We start from the raw sequence: 27,914 nt of genomic DNA on the forward strand, positions 1-27,914 counted from the left end.
TATTATAATGAAGTAAAACCTTGGTTTTTTTGGTACTTTATTATAAAACACTTGCTGGTGAGGGTAGCTTTGATTTATTGACAAATGTTAGGCTGTATTTTGAAGAGGAGGGTGGTCAAATGTCTGTCGTTATCTAAACTGTTTTGTAAAAGTGAAATAAGTCTTGATAATCTTGAATTTTCAGTCTTTCTGGACTTCTGTCATAGGCTGTTTGAGAAATACCAGCCTCAGTCTGTATTGCATAAGTAAAACATATTCAGCATGCCTAACCATAAGCGAAGGTGCTGTTTTCTTGGGGGATACCTTTTAAACTCCATTTCGTAGACTGAAACTGTAGTCATGGAAAATAATTGTTTTTTATTTTTCAGCTTAAAGAAATCTTCTGCAGAACTGAAGAAAATATTAGCTAATGGCCAGGTAGGTGCATTAAATTCATACTTGGGTACATGTATGACTTGTTACTGCCTATAAACCACAGTGATTGGCATACTATATATAAGTGGAGAGATGCTTACTGCTCATTTAGTTGTAATGTTTCCTTTTTAATACTGAAGTGGAGAGACCATGAAAATCTTCATGATATGAATGAGTTCTGTGTCTTGATTTACCTTGATTGGCGTAGCAATTTGCTTCCCATTTCTCAAAAGGTGAGAATCAGTTTTAGCTCCGAATAGATTTAAGCACCTCACACACATGTTGCACTGCGGCCACAAAGTAGGGGAAGAAAGTTAATCAGCGTTGAATAACTAAATCAGCTGCTCAGTTGCTAGAGTATAGGTTTGTATTTTCAGGGCAGTAGGCACATAAATATTTAGCAGGCTTTTGCAAGTGGTAAGAGAGAAAATTCCTTCTTTTATTGTTTGGAGCTGCATCATATTCTGCATTATAAGAGCAAAGTTGTGGAAGACTTCCTTATCACCTACTCTTCTCCGCTCCAGGCGTTCAGCTCCTGATATCCAGACCTGAATAGTTTACACTTTCAATTGATGGACAAATGGACCCTTTAGGGCACTCATTTCTCACCAGTTTTGATTCAAATAGATAGACAGATCCAAAGTCGTATAATGACTTTAAATATACACTGCTAAATTAAGCTACCTAAAAGAATACCGGATTCTTCAGTAGCAACATAAATAAGTTTTAATGTTTGTCATTGTGAAACCCCTTTGATAGCCTTGGAGGCAGGCACTTGTCCATTGCCATCAAGCTTGCCTATTAGGCTCTATTGACTGAGACATCTGTGTCACCGCAAATAAAAGACTCTTATTGATTTTCTTAACTGTTGTTCACTTCCCCTCCATGTTTCGAAGGCTGAAATCTTAATTATCTCAGATGCGTATTCAGTGCCTTCACACGGTGACCTCTCCAAGTCTCATTGGCATTTCATGAATCAAGTAGTTGTAGTTGAGCGTGTCAAGAAGATAAAGGCTGGTCTTCATGCTTGTCCTTCAATATCACCTGTAACACGGTGATCTAATAAATGAGAGTGCCTCTTTAAAAGGTGATTCTAACAGCATCAGCACTGCAGCCTTGCTTATTTGGCACTGAATCCTTTGAATACAGCTTGGAATATATTTTTAAGCTTGTCGACATTCTTAATACAAAGCCATATTTGAACAAATTGATTCTTGCCAGGAAGGTCTGTTTATAATTTTTAAAATATTTATAAAATAGCCAAACAGATAACTTTCAATTATGTGAGTACCAAAAACATGCTTTTGAGCTTTTTAGTGAAATTTGGCAAATACTAATCCATAATATAAGAGAGCCATTTGGGGATAATTTTTAGAAAATGGAATAACTGAACATGAATACGGTCACATTATCATGAATGGGTGAATAACCTGAATTTGACATTTTGACTTGTTGAAAGATATAAAGGCAATAGCTAAAATCTATTAGTGATAGTAAAGATTTGGCTTATGCCCATCAAAGAAAGGAATTTCAGAATTAGTGTTTTAATGCGACCCTTAATTCACCATGCTGTGATAAGGGACTAGACTGTAAATCTCCAAAGAGAAAATGCTCTCTGTTATATTGCATACCTTTTGTTATTCAGTAATTAGGCACAACTATATAAACTGGGGACAGATTTTTGTTTTAACTTTGACTTTCCTTTCTTTTTGGAGTTTGCACCCTTAGCATTAGTTTATCATAGTTTTTTGTATGGTTTATGTTTTCAAGCATTAATGATGATATTCCTTTCCACTAGCCTCCACTTAGGTTTAATAAGAAATTCATATTAATCATTAAAAGAAGGGGACATGATTCTTCAAGATAATCAAATATTGGCAGGTTAGAAATAGCTTTCTGCCTATGTTCATTGATATAGGTTATGTGATATAAATATTTATTTCTTTTCTGTCACTCAGAGTAAATGCCACCAATTGATTCAGCATTGATATAGTGTCAACAGTTCATAAGAAACATTTGACTGGCTTGTGTTTTCCGATTAGTCTCTGCTCTATAAAGTGGGATTTACTAAATCTCTTCAATTGTCTGCTCATAGAGTGTGACTGCTTTCTGAAACCATTACTACTTCGATTTGTAGAGCAAAGGTACAGCGATAGGACTTTGCTTCTGTCAGAGCTTTACATATAAAATAAGGATTAATTGAGCATTTTGCTTTTAATGATTTACAAGAGAATAGATACTGAGTCTTTCAAAGACAGCAGGTATAAACAAAGAGTGTTTTGTTTGCTGACCCATAATTGAATTCTATTTTCACTTTTTCATTAATTCTGTTAATATCGGCATCCAATCAAGTTTGGCTTTGAAAGTTTAATATTCCAGTCCTTGCTGTGGAGTCATTGTTTTTATGTTATCATTTTGTGATTGAGGATTCAGTTTTCCCAGTAAAATACATAACTCACTAGGTATTTTTTGGCATCTTTATTTGATTCAATAAATCAAGCTTTATGTCTGTAAGGTTTTCTGGTGTATATTTGCTCCACCCCAGTATCTATTTCACCAACAGTTCTGTGCTGATCCTTTGTGCATAACTGTCAAGGAATGGTACCAGATTGGCAGTGAAAGGCATGCAGAGTGAAAGTGGTGTAACATCACAGCAAAGATTTGGCTAAGATGATTCACTTTTTACCAGTTAGCCAAATGCAGAAGAAAAGGGAAAGCACTGGTATAAAATAACCCTTTGCTGTTTTTTGCAGAATAAGCTTGTATAATTAAAGAAAAAAAAAACCTCCCAGAAGAGCTAATGTATAGTTAATGATGTGAGTTTAGTTATGGCTATGTAGGTTTGCCGTGTTTCTCAGAGATCTTTGTTTACAATAGTCTAAAGATGTCTTATTCTGTTATTGCAAAGTCAGTGAAGTGCAGAGTTCTGTAGTTTTGGGGCAAAAAAATCCTCAGTGTTTGCGTGTATTCTAAGCAGACGAGTCGCACAATGTGGGTGAAATTCAGTGTTGTGCGGGGGCCTGGTATTAGGTCTCTATCACTTAAGCCCCACTCGCCTACTATCTCACTCTGTGTGAGGTGCCAACCCAATATTTTAAGAGGGGAGAATTCCTTGCAATTTTTTCCTCTTGATTTGCATTTTCTGGTGAAATATAATTATCAGAGTTTTTCAGCATTAGTTTTAATACTTAATTTGTCTTTGGGTACTAATCTTTATATACCTTGAAGATTTGTGGTGCAGACTTAACTGCAAATAGACGATTTACGTGGACGTAACTTCTGCTACAATGTACTTCCAGTTATCTCAGATTTCACAAGCTTCAACCTTGGAAATATATAGGAGAATAAATATTTCCTTTGATAAGCGAGTGCTGGATTTTCTTCAGTTGGTTGAAGAGCAGAACAAAATATTTAAAGCTTCACTGTTAGTGATTTGGAAACAGATTATTTTTAGTCAATTAAAAACTCTGTTTTTTGCTGTTGAAACTTGCTGAAAGTTGACTTTTTAGAGGTTTTTATTGCATGTAGCACTTAAGGCCCAATTCTGCTCCTGTCTTCAATGGTGTAGGATAAGGCTCTTGGAGTGGGATTTTCAAAAGTGCTGAAGCGACTAGAAACTGAGGTCCACTCACTGCTGTGTGCCCACCTTGTGGCCAGGCATGGCGTCACAGCTCTCACCAGGTTAGCGCCCCCTACTGATGGTCACTCTGGCACTGTGGTGATTTCTCTGTCAATGACTCAACCCTCTGGCTAGGTCACAGTCTTTAGTCCACCCATTCTGGGGTCACAGTTGTCCAAATTCCCCAAAAATGTCTTGCCACAAAAACAGAACCTTCTGCCCTCCGAGGGGCTATTCCTCAGCCTCCCTCCTGTTTGATCAGGGTCTCTCCCAGGCCTCCTGGCCTGGAGACGTTCTCCCGTCCTGCAGGAGCCTTCTTCCTCCCTGCGATCACTACAGATATAGTGGCAGTTTCCTGGGTTTCTCCCCTTTCACTGCCCCTTCCAGCTATGAACTTCCTACCTTTATAGGAACCTCCCTCCAGTTCTTTCCCCAGCTGAACTTTATCCCTACTTAAACCTGGCTCCTTTTATACAGGAATCACCTGATTCCCCTCAGGTGCGGCCCATTCTTTAATCAAGGTTGGCTGAACCCTGGGCTCTCCAACCCACATAGATCAAGACACCCTGTTACGCGACATAAGAGCACAAGTCCCATTTGATTTTTGGTGGGACTTGTGCTTCTGAGTTACTTCGGTGTTTTTGAAAATCTCACCGTTCGTTAATAAAATTAGCAGGAAGTTTTTTAGCAGCTGGAACAATTTGCACAAAATTAATAACTTGGCGTCAAATAGAATATAAATAATTCAAGAAATGAGTCTTTTAAAGATTTTGTGGTAGATTGCTAACAATATAATTTAAAATCTGAAACTATCCAATCTTGATTACTTTCTATAAGTATTAGTCAATTAGCCTCCCTATCTTAGTTTAGGAGACATCACTGTGGACTAAAATTTATCATAATTGAAAGAGTTGTTTTAAAATAGACATACACTATTGTCAAAAATGGCTTTGGTACTTTTGAATAATAAATTGCCGTATTTACGATGTTCTGCGTAATATTCACTTTTGTATAAGAGAAGTGGGGTTCTTGGTTTTCAATCTGAACCAGTAAGCCAACAAACAAAAGTGAGCTAAACTTTTATACAATATAAAAGAACCCCCATGTTCACAATGTACAAAATTTTCTGGTGTCTGGGGCAGTGCCGGCTCCAGCTTTTTTGCCGCCCCAAGCAGCAAAAAAAAAAAAAAAAGATAAAGCCGTGATTGGCAGCACTTCGGCAGCAGCTCTACCGCGCCGCTTCATAATTCGGTGGCAGGTCCTTCCCTCCGAGAGGGACTGGGGAACTTGCCGCCGAAGACCCGGACATGCCGCCCCTTTCCATTGGCCGCCCCACGCACCTGCCTCCTGCGCTGGTGCGTGGAGCCGGCCCTGCTCAGGGGATAGCAGACCGTAAAGTTCCATGTGGCTTCAGGGGTGCTCACTGGCTCTGACTACCCACCACCCTGTCTGGAAACTTGTCCCCGGGAGCACTAAGCATCCAAGATAGCAATTTATTGTATAACGCAAAGAAAATTGTGTTTGTTCAGCACTAATTAAAACCGAATTTTTATTTGTTGCAGGATTGTGGCCTTAATTAAGCATTTGTATATAAATTGTAGCAATTCTACTGATACAAACATATCATCCAATTAGTATCAATTATGCTGATTCTACACTAAATTGTAAATGGACCCAAGTAAACTTTTCTGGCCATATTTAAGATGACGGTGTTGGCTGGTTTGCTTCCTCTCCCTCACAACTTTGGCTTTGGCTATGTGCGGTGCTGGAGACCCCTTTCCTATCAGTATCTATGACCTGACCCTCTTGAGCTGTGTTATATCATTCCATTTTGACACCTTTTATCAAACTTTAATGAAATGACCCAGGCAAACAAATTGTCATTAAACTTTCCATCACTTTGTCCCTTGGTATCGTCTTTTATAAATTGGACAGCAAATGTTGTATTGATCTTCTCGTTCTTGCAGCTGAACTTGAAATGACCCAGACTGCTTGTTGTTTATGGCCTAGAGTTGCTTTTCCTTGACATTTCCATCCACAGCATGACATCTTTCTTGTTTTTCTTTCTTTCTTGTGGAGATGAATGAACAAGACATACAGTATCGAGACGTCCTCGGTCATGGCAATGGAGGCACGGTCTACAAGTGAGTGTTGCATTTCGCTTAAACTTCTTGAAAACAAAATTTAGCAAATCTTTCTCCCTCAGGTGTGCAGTATGATGGTGGATGGCCTTTGCTAACATATGGTAAAAGACCATAAAATACAATGTATGTAAATTAGGCTTTTCTAGAAATTCTCTTTTCACATTTGTCTTCCAGATCTTTCGAAATATTGGTTTCTAGGTGCTATGAGGACTGGTGTGTTTTTATTATCTTCTTAATATTTAGAGTTGAATCACTCCTGGGTGACAAGTTAATGGTCCACAAGTGCAAGTTTAACTGGCCTGAAGCATAATGCATTTTTCCTTCCCTCTTTTTAATACTGTTGTTCTTGCTTGCTTATCATACACATTGCTAGTTCATTGCTTGCAGTGACACCAATTGGATGCAAAGTTGTTCTGATACCATTGCTCTGCCTTCTGCAGTACTACAAAAGTAGTAACGCCCCCCCCCTTTCTGTTGTATCCACTTCCCCCCCTGTAAGAAGCTATACACACACACACATTCACAGAGAGACAGAGACAGACAGACAGACTGATGAATATGTTAAGTTATAAACTCCCCCAAATTTTGGTAGTGATGCTTATACCCTGAAGCCAGTTTTAATTTTAATATTGTAAAGATTATAATAGCAAAGAAATAGTTTTCTCAACGGGAAAGTCTTTCTCATGCGTAGTGCAAAGTTTAAACTACATAATGTAATATCTGGTACTTAATAGTCTGCAGTGGTGTATGAAAAATATTCCGCTAGGAATTAAAAAATCCATACTTTGTAAGAAAGCCCTGAGGGAGTAATAAAGGTTTCCTCCAGAGAGCTATTTACCATATACAGTAACATGGCATCCCATTTTGATCTTGTTTATACCTTACACATTTTAACTTTGATATTAACATTTTTTAAAAAATGTTTTTAAAACCACAACACATTTATTTTATTTTTTAATTGGCTGCCAACTTTCCTAAGCTCCAGCTTTCTGTCTCCTAACATGAATTTTAATAAAAATGGGTTTTGGAGTTGTTATCAGAAAAGATCAAGATTTGTTATGAATCTTAACAGATTTCCAAAATCAAGTCAACCTGGTATATGGAAGGTGGTACAAAGACCTTCTATCATGTTCTCTTATTTGTCTTCTGGATATTACTTATTCTCTAGACCTATAGATTTCAAACATATGTTTTGTGGTAATGATGTGCTTTTTCTCTTTATACTGGGGAGAGATTGTGGATTGTTGCACTTTACAAATCAGTCTATGGCTGCTGCTTCTTTGGAGGGAGTTGCTTCTGTTTCTCAGTTGGAGGACGAGAGCACAACCCATTCTGGAGCAAGGATTGTTCTTAGAGAGAGAATGGACAAAGCGTGTTGCGGGGGATTGGAACTGCAAGGTCAGGACCAGACATAGTGAAGGAGAACTCCTGTTTTGTTGCTTGTGGAGGGCATGGAGGACCATTTTAACAAGGAAAATCTTAGCATGCAAATCCCACTCATTAAAACCACATCTCTCATTGTTCCCCAATATTAGATCACCTTCTTGGAAGAAGTGGACCTAATAAGGGGCAAGGAAGGAGATATTGTCAGCAGGCGCTATTCTTAGCCTCATGCAGGATAAAAGATTTACCATTGTCATCATTCTCTAAGATCTGATTGGAACCTCAGAGTGATTGTCTAGTACAAATTGGCAGGATTGTTGCATGGTACATAATTGCAAAATGACACCTTGGCGAAGGCCTTGTTAACCAAGTACATAGCCCTGCTGATCTCACCATATTTGCTTAACGCTGTTTCAAAAATACAGATATGTCTGTATCTCTCTTGCTTCTCCCTATAACAGTGGGTGCACTTGTCAACACAGATACCTTGTATGTATGTTCTACATATACCTTGGTTGTGCTGTCGCCTTCACGCCCAAGCTGTTTGTGCATCACGTGACAAAGTGTGTTATGGAGTTGATTAAAGAGACTGAAATCCTACTACTGCCCCGCTAAGAGAAGGCAGAAGAAGAAGATAGTGATGAAAGAAACATGGTTGGCACCAGTGGTGAAGGAGAGAGGCTAAATAAACTGTGGAGAAGGGAAAGAAGTGATGGAAAAGTAGAAAGAAGAGAGGATGAAAGTGGCATGGTGGGATGGGAGGGGGAACTGCTATGAGGTGTTAGTGTAACTAAAGGCTTGATCCGTAGCCCACTGAAGTTGACATTAGTGGGCTTTGCATCAGGACCTAATGGTCTACCTAGCTGTTGCCCTGCTTCTAAGGGATGGCTGCATTTTAGGCCCAATGTGTGTATATAGTTTATAAAGAATTGTGACATCCCTAGAGGTGGAAGCTTCTATATACACGTCAAATATTTGTATAATATTGCCCCAGGTACAACACATGCTCCATAGAATCCATATAGGAAACTTGGATAAAACGCTAGGCAGCGTCAATCCTGCCTGGCATGCCTTTGACGTTCTTTACTCTTCTACGTCATGAAAGGACAGATAAAGCAAAAATGGCGTGAAAGGGGAGGTATGGCACCTCTGGCAGCTCCTCTTCGTGATAGTTCTTGGGTGGGCTGTGATGATCCCAGTGTCTGTCTTGTTAAGGGTTTTTGGGTGTCTTGATTTGATATAAACTGGCTTTCCAAGGAATGATGATTTTTTGGGTGGAAAAACTTGAAACCTCCTCTGAGCCTAGGAGAACATACTTTTTTTGTTTTCCTTTTTTTATTGACTTCTGTGTGTGTATTTTAAAATATAAAAAATGCCCACTGTAGTAGCTAGTTGATTTTTTTTCTCATGAGCCAGCGGCATTCCATCCTGCTCCAGAGGAAGTCTACCCATGCCATCTGAGATCAGGCTTACCATTCCTAAGGTTTGGTTTTACCGGACACCCAAATAATAACAGAGCATAAACCTCAGCCCAAGTTTCCTCTTCAAGCCCAACTGTTGCTAAGATATTCATTCCTGTAGGATCTCCCTGTGTTTGCTCCTAGTTCTCCCCACTTACTCTTTCGTTCTGGGGGAGTTACTAGCGACTGCTGTTATAAGAAGACAGCAGAGTGAACTCTGCATCTTTATACAGAGTTTGATGTAGAGCTGGCCTAAATTTTTCAAAACTAAAAATTTTGAAAGGATTTCAAAGTCATGAAAATTGATAGAAATGAATATTAATGTTGTTTGGATGTATATTTTGGGGTGTTTGACTATGGTCCTGTGATGTGCTCAATATAAAGTCAGTAAAACTTTCTTGTATTGGAGCATTTGCCTTTCTGTAGTGGGAATTGGTTCTTCCTTGCCAAAGAAGCATACATGTTATATGAACCAATGAGAAATTGCAAAATGAAATACGTACAGGTGGCTGGATTGCACTACAGCAGTGTTTCCCAAACTTGGGACGCCGCTTGTGTAGGGAAAGCCCCTGGCGGGCTGGGCCGGTTTGTTTACCTGCCGCCTCCGCAGGTTCGGCTGATCACGGCTCCCACTGGCCGTGGTTCGCTGCTCCAGGCCAATGGGAGCTGCTGGAAGCGTCGCGGGCCGAGGGACGTAGCTCCCATTGGCCTGGAGCAGTGAACCGCGGCCAGTGGGAACCGCGATCGGCCAGACCTGCGGAGGCGGCAGGTAAACAAACCAGCCCGCCCTGCCAGGGGCTTTACCTACACAAGTGGCGTCCCAAGTTTGGGAAACACTGCACATGTATTTTATTCTAGTAGATCAATGAGCATTTGTCAGATAAAATTAATTACAAATGTTTGACTCTTTCAGCCTACCAGCATTCCATGCTATAGGTTTGTTTCTGAAGGCGGCATACATCTTATTGATTTGAATGTAAAGAATGAGCGGGTATGTGTGGGTATCTTTTCCTTGTTTAATTTTTGTCTATCACTTCATACTAAGTCACTTCCATTATGGCAATGATATATTATCAGCATTCAGCAAACAAGATAGCATAGATTCCGCTGAGCAGAAATTTTCAGCCTCTGTTTCCACGTGAATTAACTATTATTGAAATAGTTTATTGAGATTGAAGTATTGATCACTTTTCATGCTAACCTTGGCTTAAGGGAAGAGAGAGGGGGTGTTTTCATTCTCTTTGGAAGACACTGTGTTTCATTAGAAAATATATATATTTCATTTATTTAGGTGTTTTACAGCCTGCACTATTTTATTGCTTGGAGAAGGGGTATTTTGGCTTTATTTTTATGACAGTATAATTATACTTCAGAAATGCACTTGATTACTGTGTGTAGCAAAATTGTTCCAGTATATTGGCTTGGCCAATATTGCTATACAAACAACTTTTCAGTCAATTGAGTCTGGTAAAAATCAATACTTTATAGCAATATTTCTAGTGAGAACTTGCTGAATCTGAATGTTTTTTCTTTAAAGAAAAGGGATTTTATAATTGCCTGACTTCCTTTTAAAATTATTTTCTACTGCTTTTTGAGGCACTAGTTTTTTTAATTAAGGAATGATAAGCAGCTACAGAGTTCAATCACTGCAAACACAATTAAGTGTTCTTGCTTTTTTTTAATGCATATAATATGCAGCTCCGGTACTTTGTTGGGAATATGCTCCTCACTTTGAATAAAAGTTGAAAAGTTATTTGGAAGTTCAAAATAAATAAATAAATAAATAATCCTTCCACCATTCTAGTCTGTTTTCATCATTAAGCCACTTGGATTTGCTCTTTGTATTCACTAATTTTAGGCCCAGTTCTGTGAGGTCTTTTGTACCGTCGAGCTGCCATTGATTTCAGTGAGCATTGAGGGTGCAGGATTGGGTCTGATATAGTTATGGTGGTGGATTTATTAACCTTCCAGTTTTATAACAGGCTTTCTAATTTTTCTCAACTATTTTATAAAAATTGATATGATGGAGAGTACAGGTTCTTGGTTGCTGCACAACAGAAGAAAATATTTGTATACTGCTGCATCTAGGGTATTTACTTAAATTGCTTTTTTGAAAAATAATTCATTGGAAAGTCCAAAAGGCATTTAAAGTGTGTGTCTTTCTGCTACATTTTTTTACCTCTATCATTGGTTACAGAGCTCTGAGAGACCATATTTTTGTAAGATTGCTTCCTTACTTTAGTGAAATATGTTAACATTTTGATACACAATGTAATGTGCAAACTCTGCCGCTGAGTCTGAGCAGTAGCTGCACTAAATTATTTAGAACTAAAATACTGTATCAGTATGTATTTAGAATGTAAATATTATATAGAAATGGTATTTGCTACTGGCAAATAATTGTTTTGTAATATTTTTCACCTGGATGGCATTCTCTAAAGTTTCAGAGTTCTCCTACTAGATGTTGAAACAAAATCATACAGCATATTTTTAATTTCATATTTTTTCATTTCAGCTTTTTAAATGCAGGTAAAGAAATGTCAAATGTTCAAATAAAATTAGAATTCTCTTTAGGTTACAGTCAGCATAGCATTTTAAAATACTTGGAGTATTAAAAGTGTGTATGGTGTATGAATCTACTAGATTCTACTAGATTGGTTTACAGTATCAGCAAGATATAGCTATGTAATTACTCAGTCAACATAAAGTCCCAATTAAACCATAATAAATTGTACAGTTAAGTTATCGAAAATCTGTGAGTAAAGTGTATTGGTCATCATATCAACCAAAATTTTGTTAAATCGGACAATTTCGTCGTTGTTTGCATAATTATGTGGAGAGTCTGGAGAGAGGTGGTTGATCCACAGGCCAGAAGACTGGTGTGGCTGCAGAAAATGAATATAAATGTGGAGGTTTAATATTTATTTGGGGACAGTGTGTATTTTCAGTTTGCATCAGCAATTCACTTGAGCAGTTTTGCTGTTCACTTGAGTTGTGTGCAACTTCAGAATATGCCCATTTGTATATTCTTTATCACAACCATCTTTGGGATAGGCCATTGTCACATTACACACAATGCATGGCAAAACATCTGGAAGGTTGTCATCTTGATGTTCAAGTGTTCCCCTTCTGAAAGCAGCATGTACAAGCGGGGCTATTGGAGTATAATCCTCTGTAGGGTGAGAGGAGAAGCTCACTTCTAGGGTAAAGGAGATGGAGGTTATCCAACCTCCAGAAGCTAGAGTGGTGACAGAATTGTGGCATTACGCCCCATATTCTTCATAGTAATATTATTATATGATTATCAAGATAGGTCATGTAAGTTATAATTGAAAAGGTTATGATTTACTGAATATGATTATCCTATTTGTATGTATGTATCATTTTGGTATCTGTAGTTAGGAATATTTTCTGTGGTGGATAGAAAGCTGGCTAGATTCTTGGGCTCAACGGGTATTGATCAACAGCTCCATGTCTAGTTGGCAGCCGGTTTCAAGCGGAGTGCCCCAAGGGTCAGTCCTGGGGCCGGTTTTGTTCAATATCTTCATTAATGATCTGGAGGATGGCGTGGACTGCACTCTCAGCAAGTTTGCAGATGACACTAAATTGGGAGGAGTGGTAGATACGCTGGAGGGTAGGGATAGGATACAGAGGGACCTAGACAAATTAGAAGATTGGGCCAAAAGAAACCTGATGAGGTTCAACAAGGACAAGTGCAGAGTCCTGCACTTAGGACGGAAGAATCCCATTCACTGTTATAGACTAGGGACCGAGTGGCTAGGCAGCAGTTCTGCAGAAAAGGACCTAGGGGTTACAGTGGATGAGAAGCTGGATATGAGTCAACAGTGTGCCCTTGTTGCCAAGAAGGCTAATGGCATTTTGGGCTGTATAAGTAGGGGCATTGCCAGCAGATCAAGGGACGTGATCATTCCCCTTTATTTGACATTGGTGAATGGCCTCACCTGGAGTACTGTGTCCAGTTTTGGGCCCCACACTACAAGAAGGATGTGGAAAAATTGGAAAGAGTCCAGCGGAGGGCAACAAAAATTATTAGGGGGCTGGAGCTGGAGTTATGAGGAGAGGCTGAGGGAACTGGGATTGTTTAGTCTGCAGAAGAGAAGCATGAGGGGGGTTTGATAGCTGCTTTCAACTACCTGAAAGGAGGGGTTCCAAAGAGGATGGATCTAGACTGTTCTCAGTTGTACCAGATGTCAGAACAAGGAGTAATGGTCTCAAGTTGCAGTGGGGGAGGTTTAGGTTGGATATTAGGAAAAACTTTTTCACTAGGAGGGTGGTCAAGCACTGGAATGGGTTACCTAGGGAGGTGGTGGAATCTCCTTCATTAGAGGTTTTTAAGGTCAGGCTTGAGAAAGCCCTGGCTGGGATGATTTAGTTGAGATTAGGTCCTGCTTTGAGCAGGGGGTTGGACTAGATGACCTCCTGAGGTCCCTTCCAAGCCTGATATTCTATGATTCTATGATTATGTCTATTACAAATGTGTTTACATCTGGAGAACGCCCACTAGGCAGAATGCAATCAGTCTAGATGGCTGACTGGAAAGGACCATTAGGGAAAACAAGAAGTTTTAGAAGATGCTAATCTCCCACTGGGGAGCCTTCCTGAGGATGCTACAAACAGCCTCAGAGTCATGGCTGCTGTGTCCCTACAGGAGCATGTGACCAAGTCACCTAGTACTGGACTCCATCTTGGAATACCAATGTTTTTCCACTGACTGGGTGTGGCAACCAAGAGGGGAGAGAAAGGGTTCCCACCATATGCAAAAGCTATTTAAGGCAGGGAGTGACATCATCGTAGTTCTTCACTGACTTCCCGTCCAAGAAGATTGCTGGAAACACCTGAGGAACAAAGACTGGACTAGGGGAGAAGGGATTTCTAGCCTGTGAAAGGAATGCCTGGGGTTTTAAGCTGCAAGCAAGTGTAGCTTGCCGTCAAGAATTTCTGCAAACTGCCTAAAACAACAATTAGGGTGAGAATTTGCTACTCATATCCAATCTCTTTAGTATATTAATCTTAGATTACGTTCTTGTTTATTTGCTAGGTAATCTGCATTGATCTGTTTGCTATCCCGGATAATCACTTAAAATCTACCTTTTGTAGTTAGTAAACTTGTTTTTGTCTAAAATCAGCGTGTGGAAATCATAACTGGGGGCAGAAAGTTGTTGCATATCTTCCTCTACATTGAGGGAGGGGGTGAATTTCATGAGTTTATGCTGTACAGTTCCCTGTGCAGCGCAAGATGGTATAATTTTGAGATTACGCTCCAAAGGGGAGTGCATGCCTTAGGAACTGTGAGGTGCCTTAGCTGAGCCTTCCCATGCAGAGCTGATCTCAGACTCTGTGTGTAGCTGCAGCTGGGTGTGTCCCTACCTGTGTGTGTGCTGGAAGGGAAGGGAGCCAGGCTGGTGAGTCAGGCGGGCTCAGTGGTACCCCAGTTCCATGGGAACCCATCACAAGAATATTTGAGATTTTTGCTGTTTCCTTATGTAATTTGGGCTCTGCAGGGTTTTCCTGTTTTCTTGCTTACCTCAAAGTATTTCTTTGATCAAGGACAGTGATGCATGTATCGTTGTGAAGGGACAATGTCATGAGGGAGTCTAGAGCGCAGACGTGTTCTTCAGAAACAGTAACTTCTTCCAGTATCCTCTTCCAATTTAAATGATGGTGTTGGCCAGACTCTAAATCTGAGTAGTGATTACACCTCTCCCCATTGTTTGCCATGAGGTTTTTTCACCATCATTTTCAGTTTCATTCTACTTCTATTGTGTGTTTGTCTGTCTGTCTGTCTGTCTGAATAAAGCTGTAATAAATTGCCCTTCTGTAGCAATCTCCATCTGAGGATCTCAAAGCACTTTACAAATGTCCAGGAATTAATCCTCACAGAATAATGCTGAGAGGAAGGGAAATATAATCAGAAATTTACAGTATGGAAAATGTAGGCACAGAGAGATTAAATGGTTTGTTCAATGTCCTACAGCAAGTCTATGGCATTCGTAGGCCTAGAAACCAGATCCCCTAATCTTGTATTCTAACCACTACACATGCTTCCTTTCTACCCTTACCCATTCTGCTTTATTTTTCCATTTCTTGTGGCTATTTTACACCCTATTTTTAGCCATGCTAAAAACCACAGTAACAATAATAGCTGGAGTAAATTAAAAATGCCCCACAGAATGTTCTTACTATTATCCTTACAGTTTAAACAAGACTGACCAGCGATTGCTGTTCGCTTGTTTCTTTTGACCCTAGCCATTGCTTGCCTGCCTCATAAAATCTGTTATGCACAAAAGTGCATAAAATGAAGATAAAGTGCCTCCTTCAAGACTGACAAAAACCATTCCTTTGCAGAATGGTAGTTGCAGTGAAAGTAAATAAATGAACGGACAGCAATCACAGCCTAGTTGATGAAACTGTTCAATTAAAGCACAGGCATTTACATGGTGTAATTTCCCTAAATTGCCAATGAGCCCCTTTAGACACAACCAGTGTTCAAATTGATTTCAGCATTGATTTTGGCTGAAGCTGATAAATTTCTGCTTGTTAGTTAAAGTAATTTTGCAGAAGACTTTGTACTGTGGTATTGAAATGTTCATTTAGCTGATGGTTAAAAGAGGAGTTATTTACAGAGGGTTCTACTGTTGTTCTGAGATGGGACAATTCCCCAATCATCTTCTACTTTTAATTTTTTAAGCTTCAGTATACCAATCAATAGGTTATTGGAACTGATTAAAACTTATCCAACCAGCTGCCTCTGGCAGTTTAATTAGAAATGGGATGATTCTTAAATTAAAGTTGTTTTGTTTGCATTGTATACCCATCCTCTAGATTGGAAGATTAAGCGAATAGAAACTTAAGCTGCTTTTGTTAGGTGTTGTGTAAACGCACTGTAAGTTTTTTCAGCAGCTTCCCTTGCCTTAGAGGGAGCAGCAATCTAGTGGTTAGAAGTAACAGTCTGCTTACTAGATCAGTCGTGGGTACTTTCTTGAGCGAAGGCTATGAGTGATGCCAAAGTGATAGATAGGGGCTGTCCCTTAGCAGAGATCACTTTTTATAGTCCTTTTGTTTATAAAACCTATGCAATCTGATATGTGCACAGTAGAATATCCACTTGATGTAAGCGGTGTTAGAACCATTTATTGTGAGAATTTACCGGCTTCATGTTTTAAACTGTGTCCTTATTCTCACTTAGAATTTTCTGTAAAGAACAGTGAGTGGAACAGAAAAGTCAACAGTAATGTCATTAATAGCAGGATGCCGATTTCCCATTTCTTTCCCCTGAAGTTCCTGAGTGGGGAATGTTCAGTGGTTATTCTGGAATATTAAGATAAGCCAGTCATATTTGAACTTGATATAAAACTATCTTCTGGCTGCATCGCAGAAACGTTTTGATATTATAGGCCTTTAAACATTGGCACGCCGATATTTTGCGGACACAGCTTTTGAGAAAGCAAGGTACAAAAGCAAAGATTTCACAAGGGCCTAAAGCTGGCAAGTGGGGAGAATAACCAGGATCATCTCAAATGTACTTACAAGAAGTTTTTTTTTTAAATCAATGTAAAACTAGTCTGAATTAAATTTTTAATCTAAATTTTGTGTGAATTTTGAGCAGAGATTAAATGGAATCACCAATTCCAGCTGCTGTAGGGAATGCCAGAATAATTTTTGTTTGTTTGCCATATGGTTATCTTTTCTAGGTCTAGGAATTATTGTGCAAAACCACTGTGCTCCTTAAATAGTTCTCACTCTGTGATTAGGGCATGAACATGTATTTGACCAGAGGCCATGTCAAGGTGAGGACTAAGGGAACAACCTCACAAAGGGATCTTATGGATAGATCTCTTTGTCTATGCAGATCTCTTTGCAGGATCCAGACCCTTTTGTGGCTGTGATGATAGGAATGGATAAGGGAGATGAGGAAGGGAAGGGAAAGCAATTTGTGTAAAGGATGACTTCCAGATTTTTGGGCTTTGGGTGTGTGTGTGGGGAGGGGGAAAGGAGGATTAAGGAAAGTGGTAATAAATGGAAATGACAACTGTACAGATGTTGCTTGGGTAAATGATGTGGGGATCTACTTAATATCACACACACATACACTGGCCCTCACCCTCCTTCTCCATATGTGAAATCAAGTATCGTACATTCACTTTGTACTGTTTCTGGTGTTTGTTTTACTCTTTTGAAGAGTTTAGATTTTATATACAAGCGTTTTTTTGGTTCTGTAGTTTAACAACAAATCATTTTGCAATCACTATTCAAGCATTTGTAATAGGATTTTAGACAGAAGGAAGGTTTGCCTAGATTGCTTTTTGAACTAGCAGAGTCCCCATAAAAGCTTCTTTTTACAACTGCTGTTCACTTTGTATTTCCTGTTTTAACAGCCAGAGAGCCAGGCTAATGTGTTTGTCTATTACAGAAGGCAGCAACAACTGTCAAAGTGTTTATTTCGTAGAACCAATTTGAATCTATTTTTTAGATGGCCATTTTAGTAGGTGACAACGCTATCGTTAAAACTCCCAAAGTCTGACCATTAGCATGAAACACAGTGGTAAATCCACACGCGCACACGCACAAAAGCAGTAAACCAAATCTGTGGGTGATTTGCCGCATGTAGTTTGCAGCTGGTGACCGACTTGTCATTCTACAATGTGCAACACTTATTTTATTCATCTTACACAATGCTGTGACAGAATTGTTTTGCTCTAGGTTATTTCTCTTAGGACAAGAAAATGTTCAATCTGTTTGATTCTCTTCAGAGTTCTTGCGTATGAAGAACTGTTTGCTGATGATGCGTGCTACCAAATGAACTGCTGCTTATTGTGTAAACATTTACATTCAGAATGTTGAGACCAGACACTCCTGTAGGCATGTTTATTTCCATTGGGTCTTCAATACCTGAGTTCTGAAGGTCTTCACCATTCCTGTCCTTCTGAAAACTGTGTTGTTATTCTTTGTCAAGGAGGGTTACGCTGTTTTTTCTTTGGAGCCCATCAGCGCTGTTCCGTAGGTGGCCTGATACAGATCTGGGTAAGGCTGAACAGTGTTTGTAGCCTTTGTTGAGTGGAAAAATGCCTTTCTCTTGAACCAGTATTCAGCGGACAAATGATGAGGTGGAGGGAGGGCAGGAGAAAGATAGATGTATGCACACACAGGAGATGACCTGGAAAGTTTACTTTTCAGATGTCCTGAACATCAGGATAAGAAAAAAAATGTTTGTGCTGTATTCTGTTTTACGAGCAAGTGCATGTGACTACATTGGGAGAGACGAGCACATCTAAGGGAAGAATCTGTCTCTTGTTGATTTGGAAAGGAGAACCTAGTGAATCAAAGATTTTATATATCCTGTCTCTCTAGTCAAGCTTAAAATTGTGGAGGAACAATTTCCCCCACTCTCAAACTCTTGTTCCCTTAGAAAACTTATTTTTGGCATAGTCAGTGGAAAGTATGTAGGATATAGATGGTTAGCTAATCATGTTACAGTATGTTAGGATTGGTTAGGTAAATTTCAGTAAAATGATTCGTTAAGAATATTACTATATAAATTAGGGGCAAACAGGAAGTAAGTTGGGATTTGAAAATAAGGAAAAGGGAACTTGGATTTAAGCTTGCTGGAAGTTCACCCCAATAAACATGGAATTGTTTGCACCTTCAGACTTCGGATATTGTTGCTCTCTGTTCACGCGAGAAGAACCAGGTGGGAGGGTGATGGAATAAGCCCTCTAACAGTATGAAACAAGAACACTGCAATGTTGGAGGATCAATTCCAGTTTTAAGGTGAAAATATAGTATCATTTAGCTAACCATTCTACTACTTGTCAATGAAAAATCACAATTTTCATCTGGGTTTTGTCACAGTAAGTAAATTTTCAAGAAAAAGAATACTTAAGTGGTTTTGGAATCGTTATAGCTATATTTGCTTTTATTAAGGAAGTACATTTACTGTGTCCTAGTAGAAAGGATTTCCCATATGAAACTGGACGCTGTACTTTTTGTTACTGGCTGCAGTATCAGTAGCATGCCTGAATTCAAGGTCTATTCATTTGGAAAAACCCCTAGGAATTGGTAGGATTCTATAAATAATTTAAAAGAATAATTGCTTCTACTGTTTTCATAGGCATCCCTGAAGTATATTATGTGGCAAGAAATACTTAAACCAACAGTCCTCACTTGCCAGAGTTTCTGAAGGAAGTACCATGTTTTGTCACAGGAACTGTGTTGTCCTGTCACTGTTAGAAATTTTGTGAGCTATTAGAAGGATGGTTGTTCATGTCGCACGCCTTGTCAGTACCCGGCCCGGGTCAGGGAAGCTAATGATCCAACCAGCAAACCAAATTTGATGGTGAATCCAGGTCATGCGCCACCTGAGGCACGTTGCACGTATGCTAAGACGACTGATCGTATACATGTGATTACCCAGGAGATTCTTTCAGGAGCCTCTGCGAGCGGAGAGCATCATTTAACTAGTACTCCGTGGCCACGTCACTAATGAATTTACACTGTAGCATTACATCATTCTGTCAGTTTTGCAGACGTCAGTTATGTGTATAGCAAGGGGTAGGGAATGACTATTAGTGTAATAGGCAGGCTATGGCTTGTCATTGAATTGGTTCAGTCTTATACAGTGAATACCTTATTGCTTAGTTGTTTCCACTATTGATGGGGGGGAAATAGAAAAGAAGTTTGCTGGGAAGAATTTAGGAATGGGAAGCAGGAATTCCAGAAATCTAATCCTGGCTCTGATACGGAATCCTTCTGTGATACTGCGCAAGTCGTTTAACCTTGTGTGCGTTAGTTGCCCCATCTGTAACACTGTGGATATAACATTAGTAACTCTTCAGTTCTGTGAGTGAGGTAATATTTAAGTTGCAGATAAGTGTTAAGTTTTTTAAAATAATTTGATTATACTAGATTAAAGGTGAACAGTGATGTTTTTTTAGTTACATATATGCTAAAAGTTTTCAGAAACGTAATGTATCTAATCTATGCACTTCTAATGTGCCCATCCCTAAATCCACTAACATATGGGCATAAGCTTTACAGTAAATGTACGTAATTATGAAAACAACCTGAAAATTGTTTCCTCTTTCTCTCGTGCCAGGACCCAAATTCAGAGTTCTTTGCTTTTCCTAAAATAAATATCACAAACTCTTAAAACTCTGTAATAAAAACATCTTTTTGTTCTGCTTTTAGGTATTAACAAACCCCTAACTTTTGCAAGAGGAACACAAAACTATTATCTCAGGGCATGGCAGGCTTAAAAACACCCAAAACAATAAAACAAAAATACATTTCTTTTCACTTTTGAGACATATGTATTTGTAAGTTTGTGTCTGTTCTTTTTGGTCTGTTAAATAACCTTTTTGAACTTTGAGGTGTTTATATGATGTGCTGCAGAAATTTGATGTCTCCATTACATGTATGAAAGTTTTAGATCTTTATCAGAAAAGATCTGATGAACTCCAGATTATTTTATGAATAAGAGTCAGCCTAAACCATCATTAGTTTCTTCCTTTATTTTTCTGTGGTTTAGACTTTCAGGCATAACTAAGTAGGCAGTGGAAGAGAGAGATGGAAAAAAGTTTTTATGTGTAATATAAATTCCTATGTTACTGTTGAATCTCAGCTCTTTATTTCCTTGTATTCTTTCCTGTACAAAACTGCTCTTTTATTTTGATGTTGTGAGGAGTCATCTGGAATTCTTCACCCTAAAATCCCCTCAATGTCCACATTATATTGTTTTAGCTTCTGAGGGAGAAAGGATACACATACCACCCTCCGAAGTTGATCAGAATGTCTCTGATGTTAGCTGGAGGACGTTGTTTGACCATCTTTCCTTCTTTACCCAGAATAACCAGCCTCCACCCACAGACTTGGTCATTTGTCTTAGTGAGGCTCCCTGGGTGAGCTTTTGATTTTCAAAATATAGGAGACAAAGTTATGCTGAAGGTTAATAAAATTTGACACAACTGTGCCAGTCTTGCTTAGAAGCTGTTCACTGTAATGGATGTAGAGGGCTAGAATAATGAATGCTGATGGAAATGCGAACAAAGATTTCAATTTCCTTTCTGCAGTGGATATGTTCCAAAATCTATAGGAGTTGGAGTCAGTCTTTCCCATACTTATATAGTGTATTGTGGCTTTCAGCAATCCTCTCTGAATCACATACTTTTTCACTAATAGAACTTCCCAAAATGGAAACGTCGACCATTTATTTCATCTAGATTTTCAGTTGCTAGGCAATCCCATAAGTCACTTTGTTTTGAATTCTCCTGTGGTTTCTAGTACAGTACACCAGGGCAGGGGTCAAGGCCATAAATAACTCTTCTTCACCATATCTGCGTGCCAGCTTCGTTGGCCTATTTGTCCGCTTCTCCCACAGCCATTGCTATCCTGTCATGCCACCTCTTATTCATAAAATGTCCTATCTGATCTGGGCTGCAAAGCCACTACTGTCTCTTCTGCCTCCCTCCTGAAGACTCATTTCTTCTGTGAGGCTTATAAGAACCCTATTGATAAGTCCTCTACTTATTTATTCCAACCCTTTGATTTAATCAAATATAAGTTTTGGATTATTTTTAGACTCAGCACTTCGTTGAGTAATGGATTAATTTTATTCATGCTGCTGCTTCTCCTGCCCTTCCCTATTGTGGCATTATCCCCTTTACCTGATTGTGTCGCGTCAAATATTAGTTTGTAGGAAGCTCCTGGGAGAATGGATCTTGTCCATTATCTGCATTAGAAATCCACTCTTTGATGGCATTAAAATAATCATGTTCTTTATAGTTTTTTCAGCTTCTAAGCAATGTCACTCATTGCTTTAGTGTGAATTCTTCTGTGGTCTCTAATATGGTATTCTGTGGCTTGGGCGTACTTTTCAACCCATTACCTTTCAGCTCCCCTTCTGAAGACGTTAGTTCCATATGTCAACTGCAAGCGTCCACTTCAGTTAATGAAAATCTAGAGCATTGACTTCAAGGGATTTGAAGGGACTGCAGCATCTTATAGGGTTGGCCCCAAACGAGAATACCTGAACTGTGTATTTGTTATCTCATTAACATGTTTCAACTAGAATATTCCTAGTCTAGAACAAAAATTGACCAATTGTACTTCGTTACCAAAACTGTCTCTGAAATACCTGATTAGCTGGTATTGATTTATGCCTACTTCCGAATTTTGGAATTGCAATTTATGAAAGACCTGAAATCTTGGTCAAGAAAGCTGGGATTTGGTGGTGTTAGAATATTATAAAAATAGTTTTATTTCTGTAGAATTTTCTAACTAAAATCCTAGCAGATAGTATAGTTTTGGTGGTCGTTATTGTTTTTTGTTTTGTTTTGCTGTTGGAAAAATTTAGTCAGTGCAGCATAATGTTCACTGTAACTGTAGTCAGGTTGATGGGATAAAATGAATGTTTTATTTTTTAAGCATGTAGTATCTTACCTGTAATACTTCTACAGCAATGGAAAGACTCTCACTAACTTCAGTGGGAGCTGGATCAGGCTTCTAATGATATAGCTGAAAGACGGAAACACAAAAATTTTTCAGTTTGCCACCATGATTGTTAGGTAATGCCTCTGATGAGAGGAAACCATGAACAGTGCATTACGTGGCATTAATTACACATGCACAGTGTAAGTAACATACAGAAATGGGGAGAAAAGAAAAGGATCTGTGCAATTGTAAATGGAAACAAGACTTTAATAGTAACGTTCAGATTTGTGAGTAGTTTACATTTGCATCGTTCGAAATTGCCTTTTAAACTTCTTGTTGCAGAACTTGGCTAACTTGATGTAATGCTGCCTGTTCAATTTTTCCTTAACAATAAATGATTTATAGCTGTCTCTTCCCAATCATCTGGGTTATAGCTTTTGCAGCGGTTCATTTGCAGAGCAAAAATAAAGCCTGAACACAAAAAATAGAGAAATGGACCTGCTCTTCCGTGGCTGGTTTCTGTAAGGTGTGAACTCTTATAAATTCAAAACGTAGTTTCCCTGGGATATTCTGCATGGTGCAGTGTTTTGGAGTTTGCAACAATGGCTTATTTCCTTTGGTTGGTAAGAACTGATTTAGCACAGTTTTAGAGGAGATAAGCCTATAGAAGTTCTTTGGTCATTAAGTCAGTGCCAGTGTATTGAGCTGTGCAAACAAAAAGTGGTTAGAAAAATATGAGAAACACAAGTCAAAAGTGAAGGTAAACAAAATAATATCCAGCCTCAGCTACACTGAGAGATAGCAAGGAAAGCTGAGTGAATAATATCATTTTGAATCAACCAAAACATTTTAGGTCAACTCAAAACATTTTTTGGTGTTTTGTTTTGATTTGCCCTCGTCTGTGTTTTGTTTTGTTTTTTAAATTGGCCGAAGTGGAAAATGAAATGCTATTTTGTAATGAAAACTCAAAACAAAATTTTTGAATTGGTTGAAATGAAACATTTCAACTTACAAACAAAATTTAAAAAATAAGGTTTTTTGTCGCATGGCTTTTTTAATTTATTTATTCCCTCCTCCCCCCCCAAAAAAAACTATTTGTCAAATTCCACACAAATTTGATAATAGTTTCAGAGCCCCCAAAATGCATATTCACAGAAATGCATCTGTCTCTATTCACAGAAAATTTTTTGACCTGCTGTAGTTTCGAGGAAGCCTGTGATTCGTTATGTGAGGTTTCCTGATGCATAAAATATTAAAAAGTGAGACAGTCTTTAGTAATACACTACTCTGCAGTTCCACTTAGCGTAGAATCCTCTGGACATTGGTGGACAGCCTGCTGTCCTCATTGTGGGCCACACTCTGCCATAGATTCTACACAAGCTATTCTTACTGAAGTCAATGGAAGTCAATGCACAGATATTTCACTATTGCAAAATTTTGCTCTAGGAGCAAAAGCCAACTAAAAAGTGTCTGCACTACATAAAATCTGATACGGAATAAAATCTATTATTCACTGCATATTGTTTTTACCTGCGCTTCTATTTATTTTTATTTAGCAAATTATTGCAGATCTTAGAATTAACACGCAACATCTAGTTAAATTAGCTCTTTCACATTATTCAAATGCATCCTCAACCATAAGAATTTCTATCAGAACTGTCCCTATTAAGCAACAGCCGTTGCCTTTGCTTTACTTCAATGGAAGAGATTTAAATTAAGTATCTCTGCCGACCCTAGAGCGGATCCTGCCAAGAGCTGAACGCTATCAGCTCTTAGCACCTTGCACGATTGGGCCATTAGTGTGTCTTTATGAGAGTGTACTACATTGAACTTGCTACCTGACTTCGTCCTACGTGTCCCATTCTAGCCCAGTGAGGCTCTTTTACTCAAACCTCTCTCTTCTGGGTGACAGTAAGATATGTAAAGAGTTGTCTCCTGGAATGGCATTGCATATTATTGATAAACAATATTACTTTAATCTCTGCGTATTTACTCATGGATTGGGTGGTGGGGACATTTAACAAATGTAAAGAAAAAACAAACCTTCAGGGTCAGCACATTATTCTATGGGCTTCTTAGGATATGATTCTGCAGCTTCCTAAGGGTACTAAATCTTTATATATTATCTATGCTGACACTAGCCAGATTGGTTAATTCCCGATTGCTGTTCTATCTAATATCTAACAAAAATATTTTCTCCACACACTCACTGGAACAGGTAATTACTGTCGCAAATGCAGACTAATTTGAAGTGTTAGCTGTTAATTAAAACACTGCCAAGGTGTACCATTGTCTTTTGGTGTAACCAAAGCTCCTATTCAGACTTCATTAATCACTTTACAGTTATTGTGTTGAGGAAGGTCAAGACAATTGAGATGCCATATCAGTCTGAAGTAAACAAATTCCCTTTCTCCCAGGTAGCATGCCATTTGCAAAGTCAAGGGACACACTGTACCCATGGGCATGGTGTCTCCTTTGTGGTCCAGGTCTCAATGATAATTAAATGTTAAATTGGTACTGTCAGTGCTCTGTAAACCAAACCAGGTATCTGCCCTTTGCTGGAAATTTAACCCAAACTTCCACGGATGAATTAGCGTGCATCATAATTAAATAATCAAGTCTTCCCTTTTAATTCACTTGGAAACAGGAGACCTCTCTTATGGAAAAAAGATCAGCTTTCTTGACAAGCTAATTAAGTTGCCAAACTGTCCAGCACAGTACATATTAAACTAACAGACGTTAAGCATGCTATCTCAACCTGTTCGTTTTCTTATCATTTCTGCTGATCTTAAAGTCAAAATGTTTTGCCACTGTTGGTTCATCCATAGTTACAGAATAGTTCTTTTACCCCACCTGACTCATTTATTATGCATTCAACTGTCAGTCTCTCAGTTATAGCTTCATTTGACAGCCCTGTGTTCTGCACCTTAAACTGACATTAAAATAATACTGATTTCGATGCATAGTATGTAAAATATTGTCAGTCCCTATAAGTTTATGCTATTCACATATTTATCAATATTATCCCATAAATTGTTGATTTAAGATAATTTTAAATGAGCTTTTTAAGCTCCCAAGCCATTAACAGAAGTTATACAAACAATTAAAAATATAAGAGTAAATGATATTCTTGTCCTGTACTATGAATAATTTTGCATGGGAACAAAACTATTAAAGCTTTCTTCAGTGATAATTATTAGTGGTATATAGTGCTACGGTATTGTAATTCATTAAAGTTAATGCCACATATATGACAATATTGTACATAGTACAATAAACCAGTACTAGACATTAAAATTTCTGAAGCAAAAAACTTTAATGGTTGTGTTTATATTCAAAATTTATATGTAGAATTTTTTTTCTCGTACTTTTTTAGTTTCTTGGAACAATAAGGTTAGGATTATATTGTTCATTTTACAACAGCCAATTATAAATATTCTGTGAGACAAATTGATACGAACTGCTCTTGGATTACTGTGCAAAATCATTTCAAGTACACGTAGACATTAAGGTGTAGATACATTGTTATAATACAGATATTAATTATACTATAGACAGATGCAGAATGTTGATTTCACTAACTAATATTCTGGCTAGTCTTTTGATTTCTATGAACAATCAATCACCATTGGGTGCCCCTTTGTCTTAACTCTCAAAATATCTGCAGGATTAGAGAGGATTAGTTTGTGCTATGAATATGTAGAATATGAATATGAAGAATATGTATAGAGTTGTGATGGGGTGTGACTCACCACTGTGGCGCCCCCGCTGAACGTCTCCGGAATCAGCTCTGCGAGCCAGTGCGCCCTCTTGTGGTGACATTTTGCCGCTGTCACTCTGCTCCAGGGACCCACGTCACTCCCAGGATTGCGACGTCCTCTTCGTGACACAGCCCTCTGGCTGTGCCGCACTCTGTGCTCCCCCCTTCTGGGGGGACAGTATCACAGTCCACTGTCCAGCCACTTCCCTCAGTGGCTTCTGCAGCCAATTGTCTGGCCACTTTCTCAGTGGCAAGGTAGGAGGAGGTGCAGAACCCAGGCCTGCCCATTACCCTGGGTCCTGACCCAGGGACCCTGTAGATGGCAACCCTGTGCTGCGTCCCCTCCAACCTCTCAGTTTCTTTCCCTGGGACATGTCCCTGTGGCCCCCAGCACTCTCTTTGCCCTTGCCTCAGGGCCTCAGCCTGCAGATCCCTGCAACCCGCCAGGACCTGCCTTTAGCTCCCCGGGTCTCTACCTTTAGCACTGCTCTGTCTGGGGTGCTTGCTACCAGCCTGCCAGGCAGTCAGTCTTCCTCCCTCCTCAAGCTCCAGGAAGTGACTGAAGCAGCTGTGGTCTGCAGCCCTTCTTATATGGGCCAGCCTGGCCCTGATTGGCTGCTCCTCTCAGCCCCTCTCTGATTGACTGCCTCCTGCGCAGCCTCCCAACGCTCTATTACCCCCTTAAAGCCTGGTGTGGGGCAGGCACCCCATCACAATGGTTTATATCATATTTGCATTACTTTGTAATGAACTCTGAAGACAAGTCTGTTCATATTCATATCCACGTTACTATGCAGTGTAAAATTTCTTTATGTATGTGCCTATCTACAAAACATGCATAAACATCATGTGGAAACTGGTGGATCATCTAAAAAGTTTTACTGTGCATAAATTCATTTTTCTGATCAGTTGTTTTTAGACATCGATGCCTTGAAATACTTTTGCTGTTTGGAGATATTATAGGGAAACTGGTTTCCAGTAAAAGTGTTAATGTGAAATTAGTTATATACAGGTTGCATATATGTATAAAGATAATTTTGCAGGATCTCAAGTTGTTTAATTTTTTCCCCTCATGCAGAGCATATCATGTCCCTAGTGGAAAAATACTGGCAGTAAAGGTAAGCTATTATAGTAATTTTCTGTGTTTTTTTGTTTTGTTTTTTAATTTTGACATTGGTTTCTTTCCTTTCCCTTTTTATAATGATCAGACCTTAATTTGCTTCATTGCGTTAAAAAGCCACAGTACTTACGTAGGGAAATCGCATTGCATAATCTAACAAATCAGAATGACCACAGAGCTCCCAGGTGACCAGGTTTCACATAGTGGTAGCTGGGGGATTATTCTGCATTGTGCTTCAGGCACCACTACATTCCCTCCCGTCCCCATTTAAGTTAAGTGGGTAAACCTGAGAATAGCTGTGGTGTACCATGGGGATAAAAACCAGTTGGCAATGATTCTGCTTTACCACCTGAATCCTAGAATTACAGAAATAAGTGGTAGAAAGGTCTCCTGGGTCATCCTATCTGTTCCTCTGCTGATGCAGAAACATTCTGTAGAGTATATTCTCATGTGCTTTGTGAGATGATTATTTCCCTTGGGAGATTGTTCTGCTTTCTAAGAGATCTTGCTGTTCTGAAAATTTTCTTCATAGTCTTCCTAAATTTTCCTTTGATCATTTGTATCCAAG

The 27,914-nt window shown here is 38.9% G+C and overlaps 1 protein-coding gene across 6 annotated transcripts in view; it reads left to right on the forward strand.

The window, feature by feature from the left end:
* MAP2K5 (mitogen-activated protein kinase kinase 5) overlaps positions 1-27,914 on the forward strand; it is a gene marked incomplete at its 5' end in the record, with an annotated part of 178,694 nt that overhangs the window by 25,866 nt on the left and 124,914 nt on the right. For all 6 annotated transcript variants that reach the window (XM_034784993.1, XM_034784989.1, XM_034784991.1 and 3 more), the window contains 3 exon segments: positions 369-417; positions 6,113-6,177; positions 27,305-27,344. In XM_034784993.1, the coding sequence (XP_034640884.1) occupies positions 369-417; positions 6,113-6,177; positions 27,305-27,344 (154 nt within the window).

Source organism: Trachemys scripta, chromosome 10 (genome assembly GCF_013100865.1).
Source record: "Trachemys scripta elegans isolate TJP31775 chromosome 10, CAS_Tse_1.0, whole genome shotgun sequence".
In the NCBI taxonomy this organism is placed as follows: Eukaryota; Metazoa; Chordata; order Testudines; family Emydidae; genus Trachemys; species Trachemys scripta.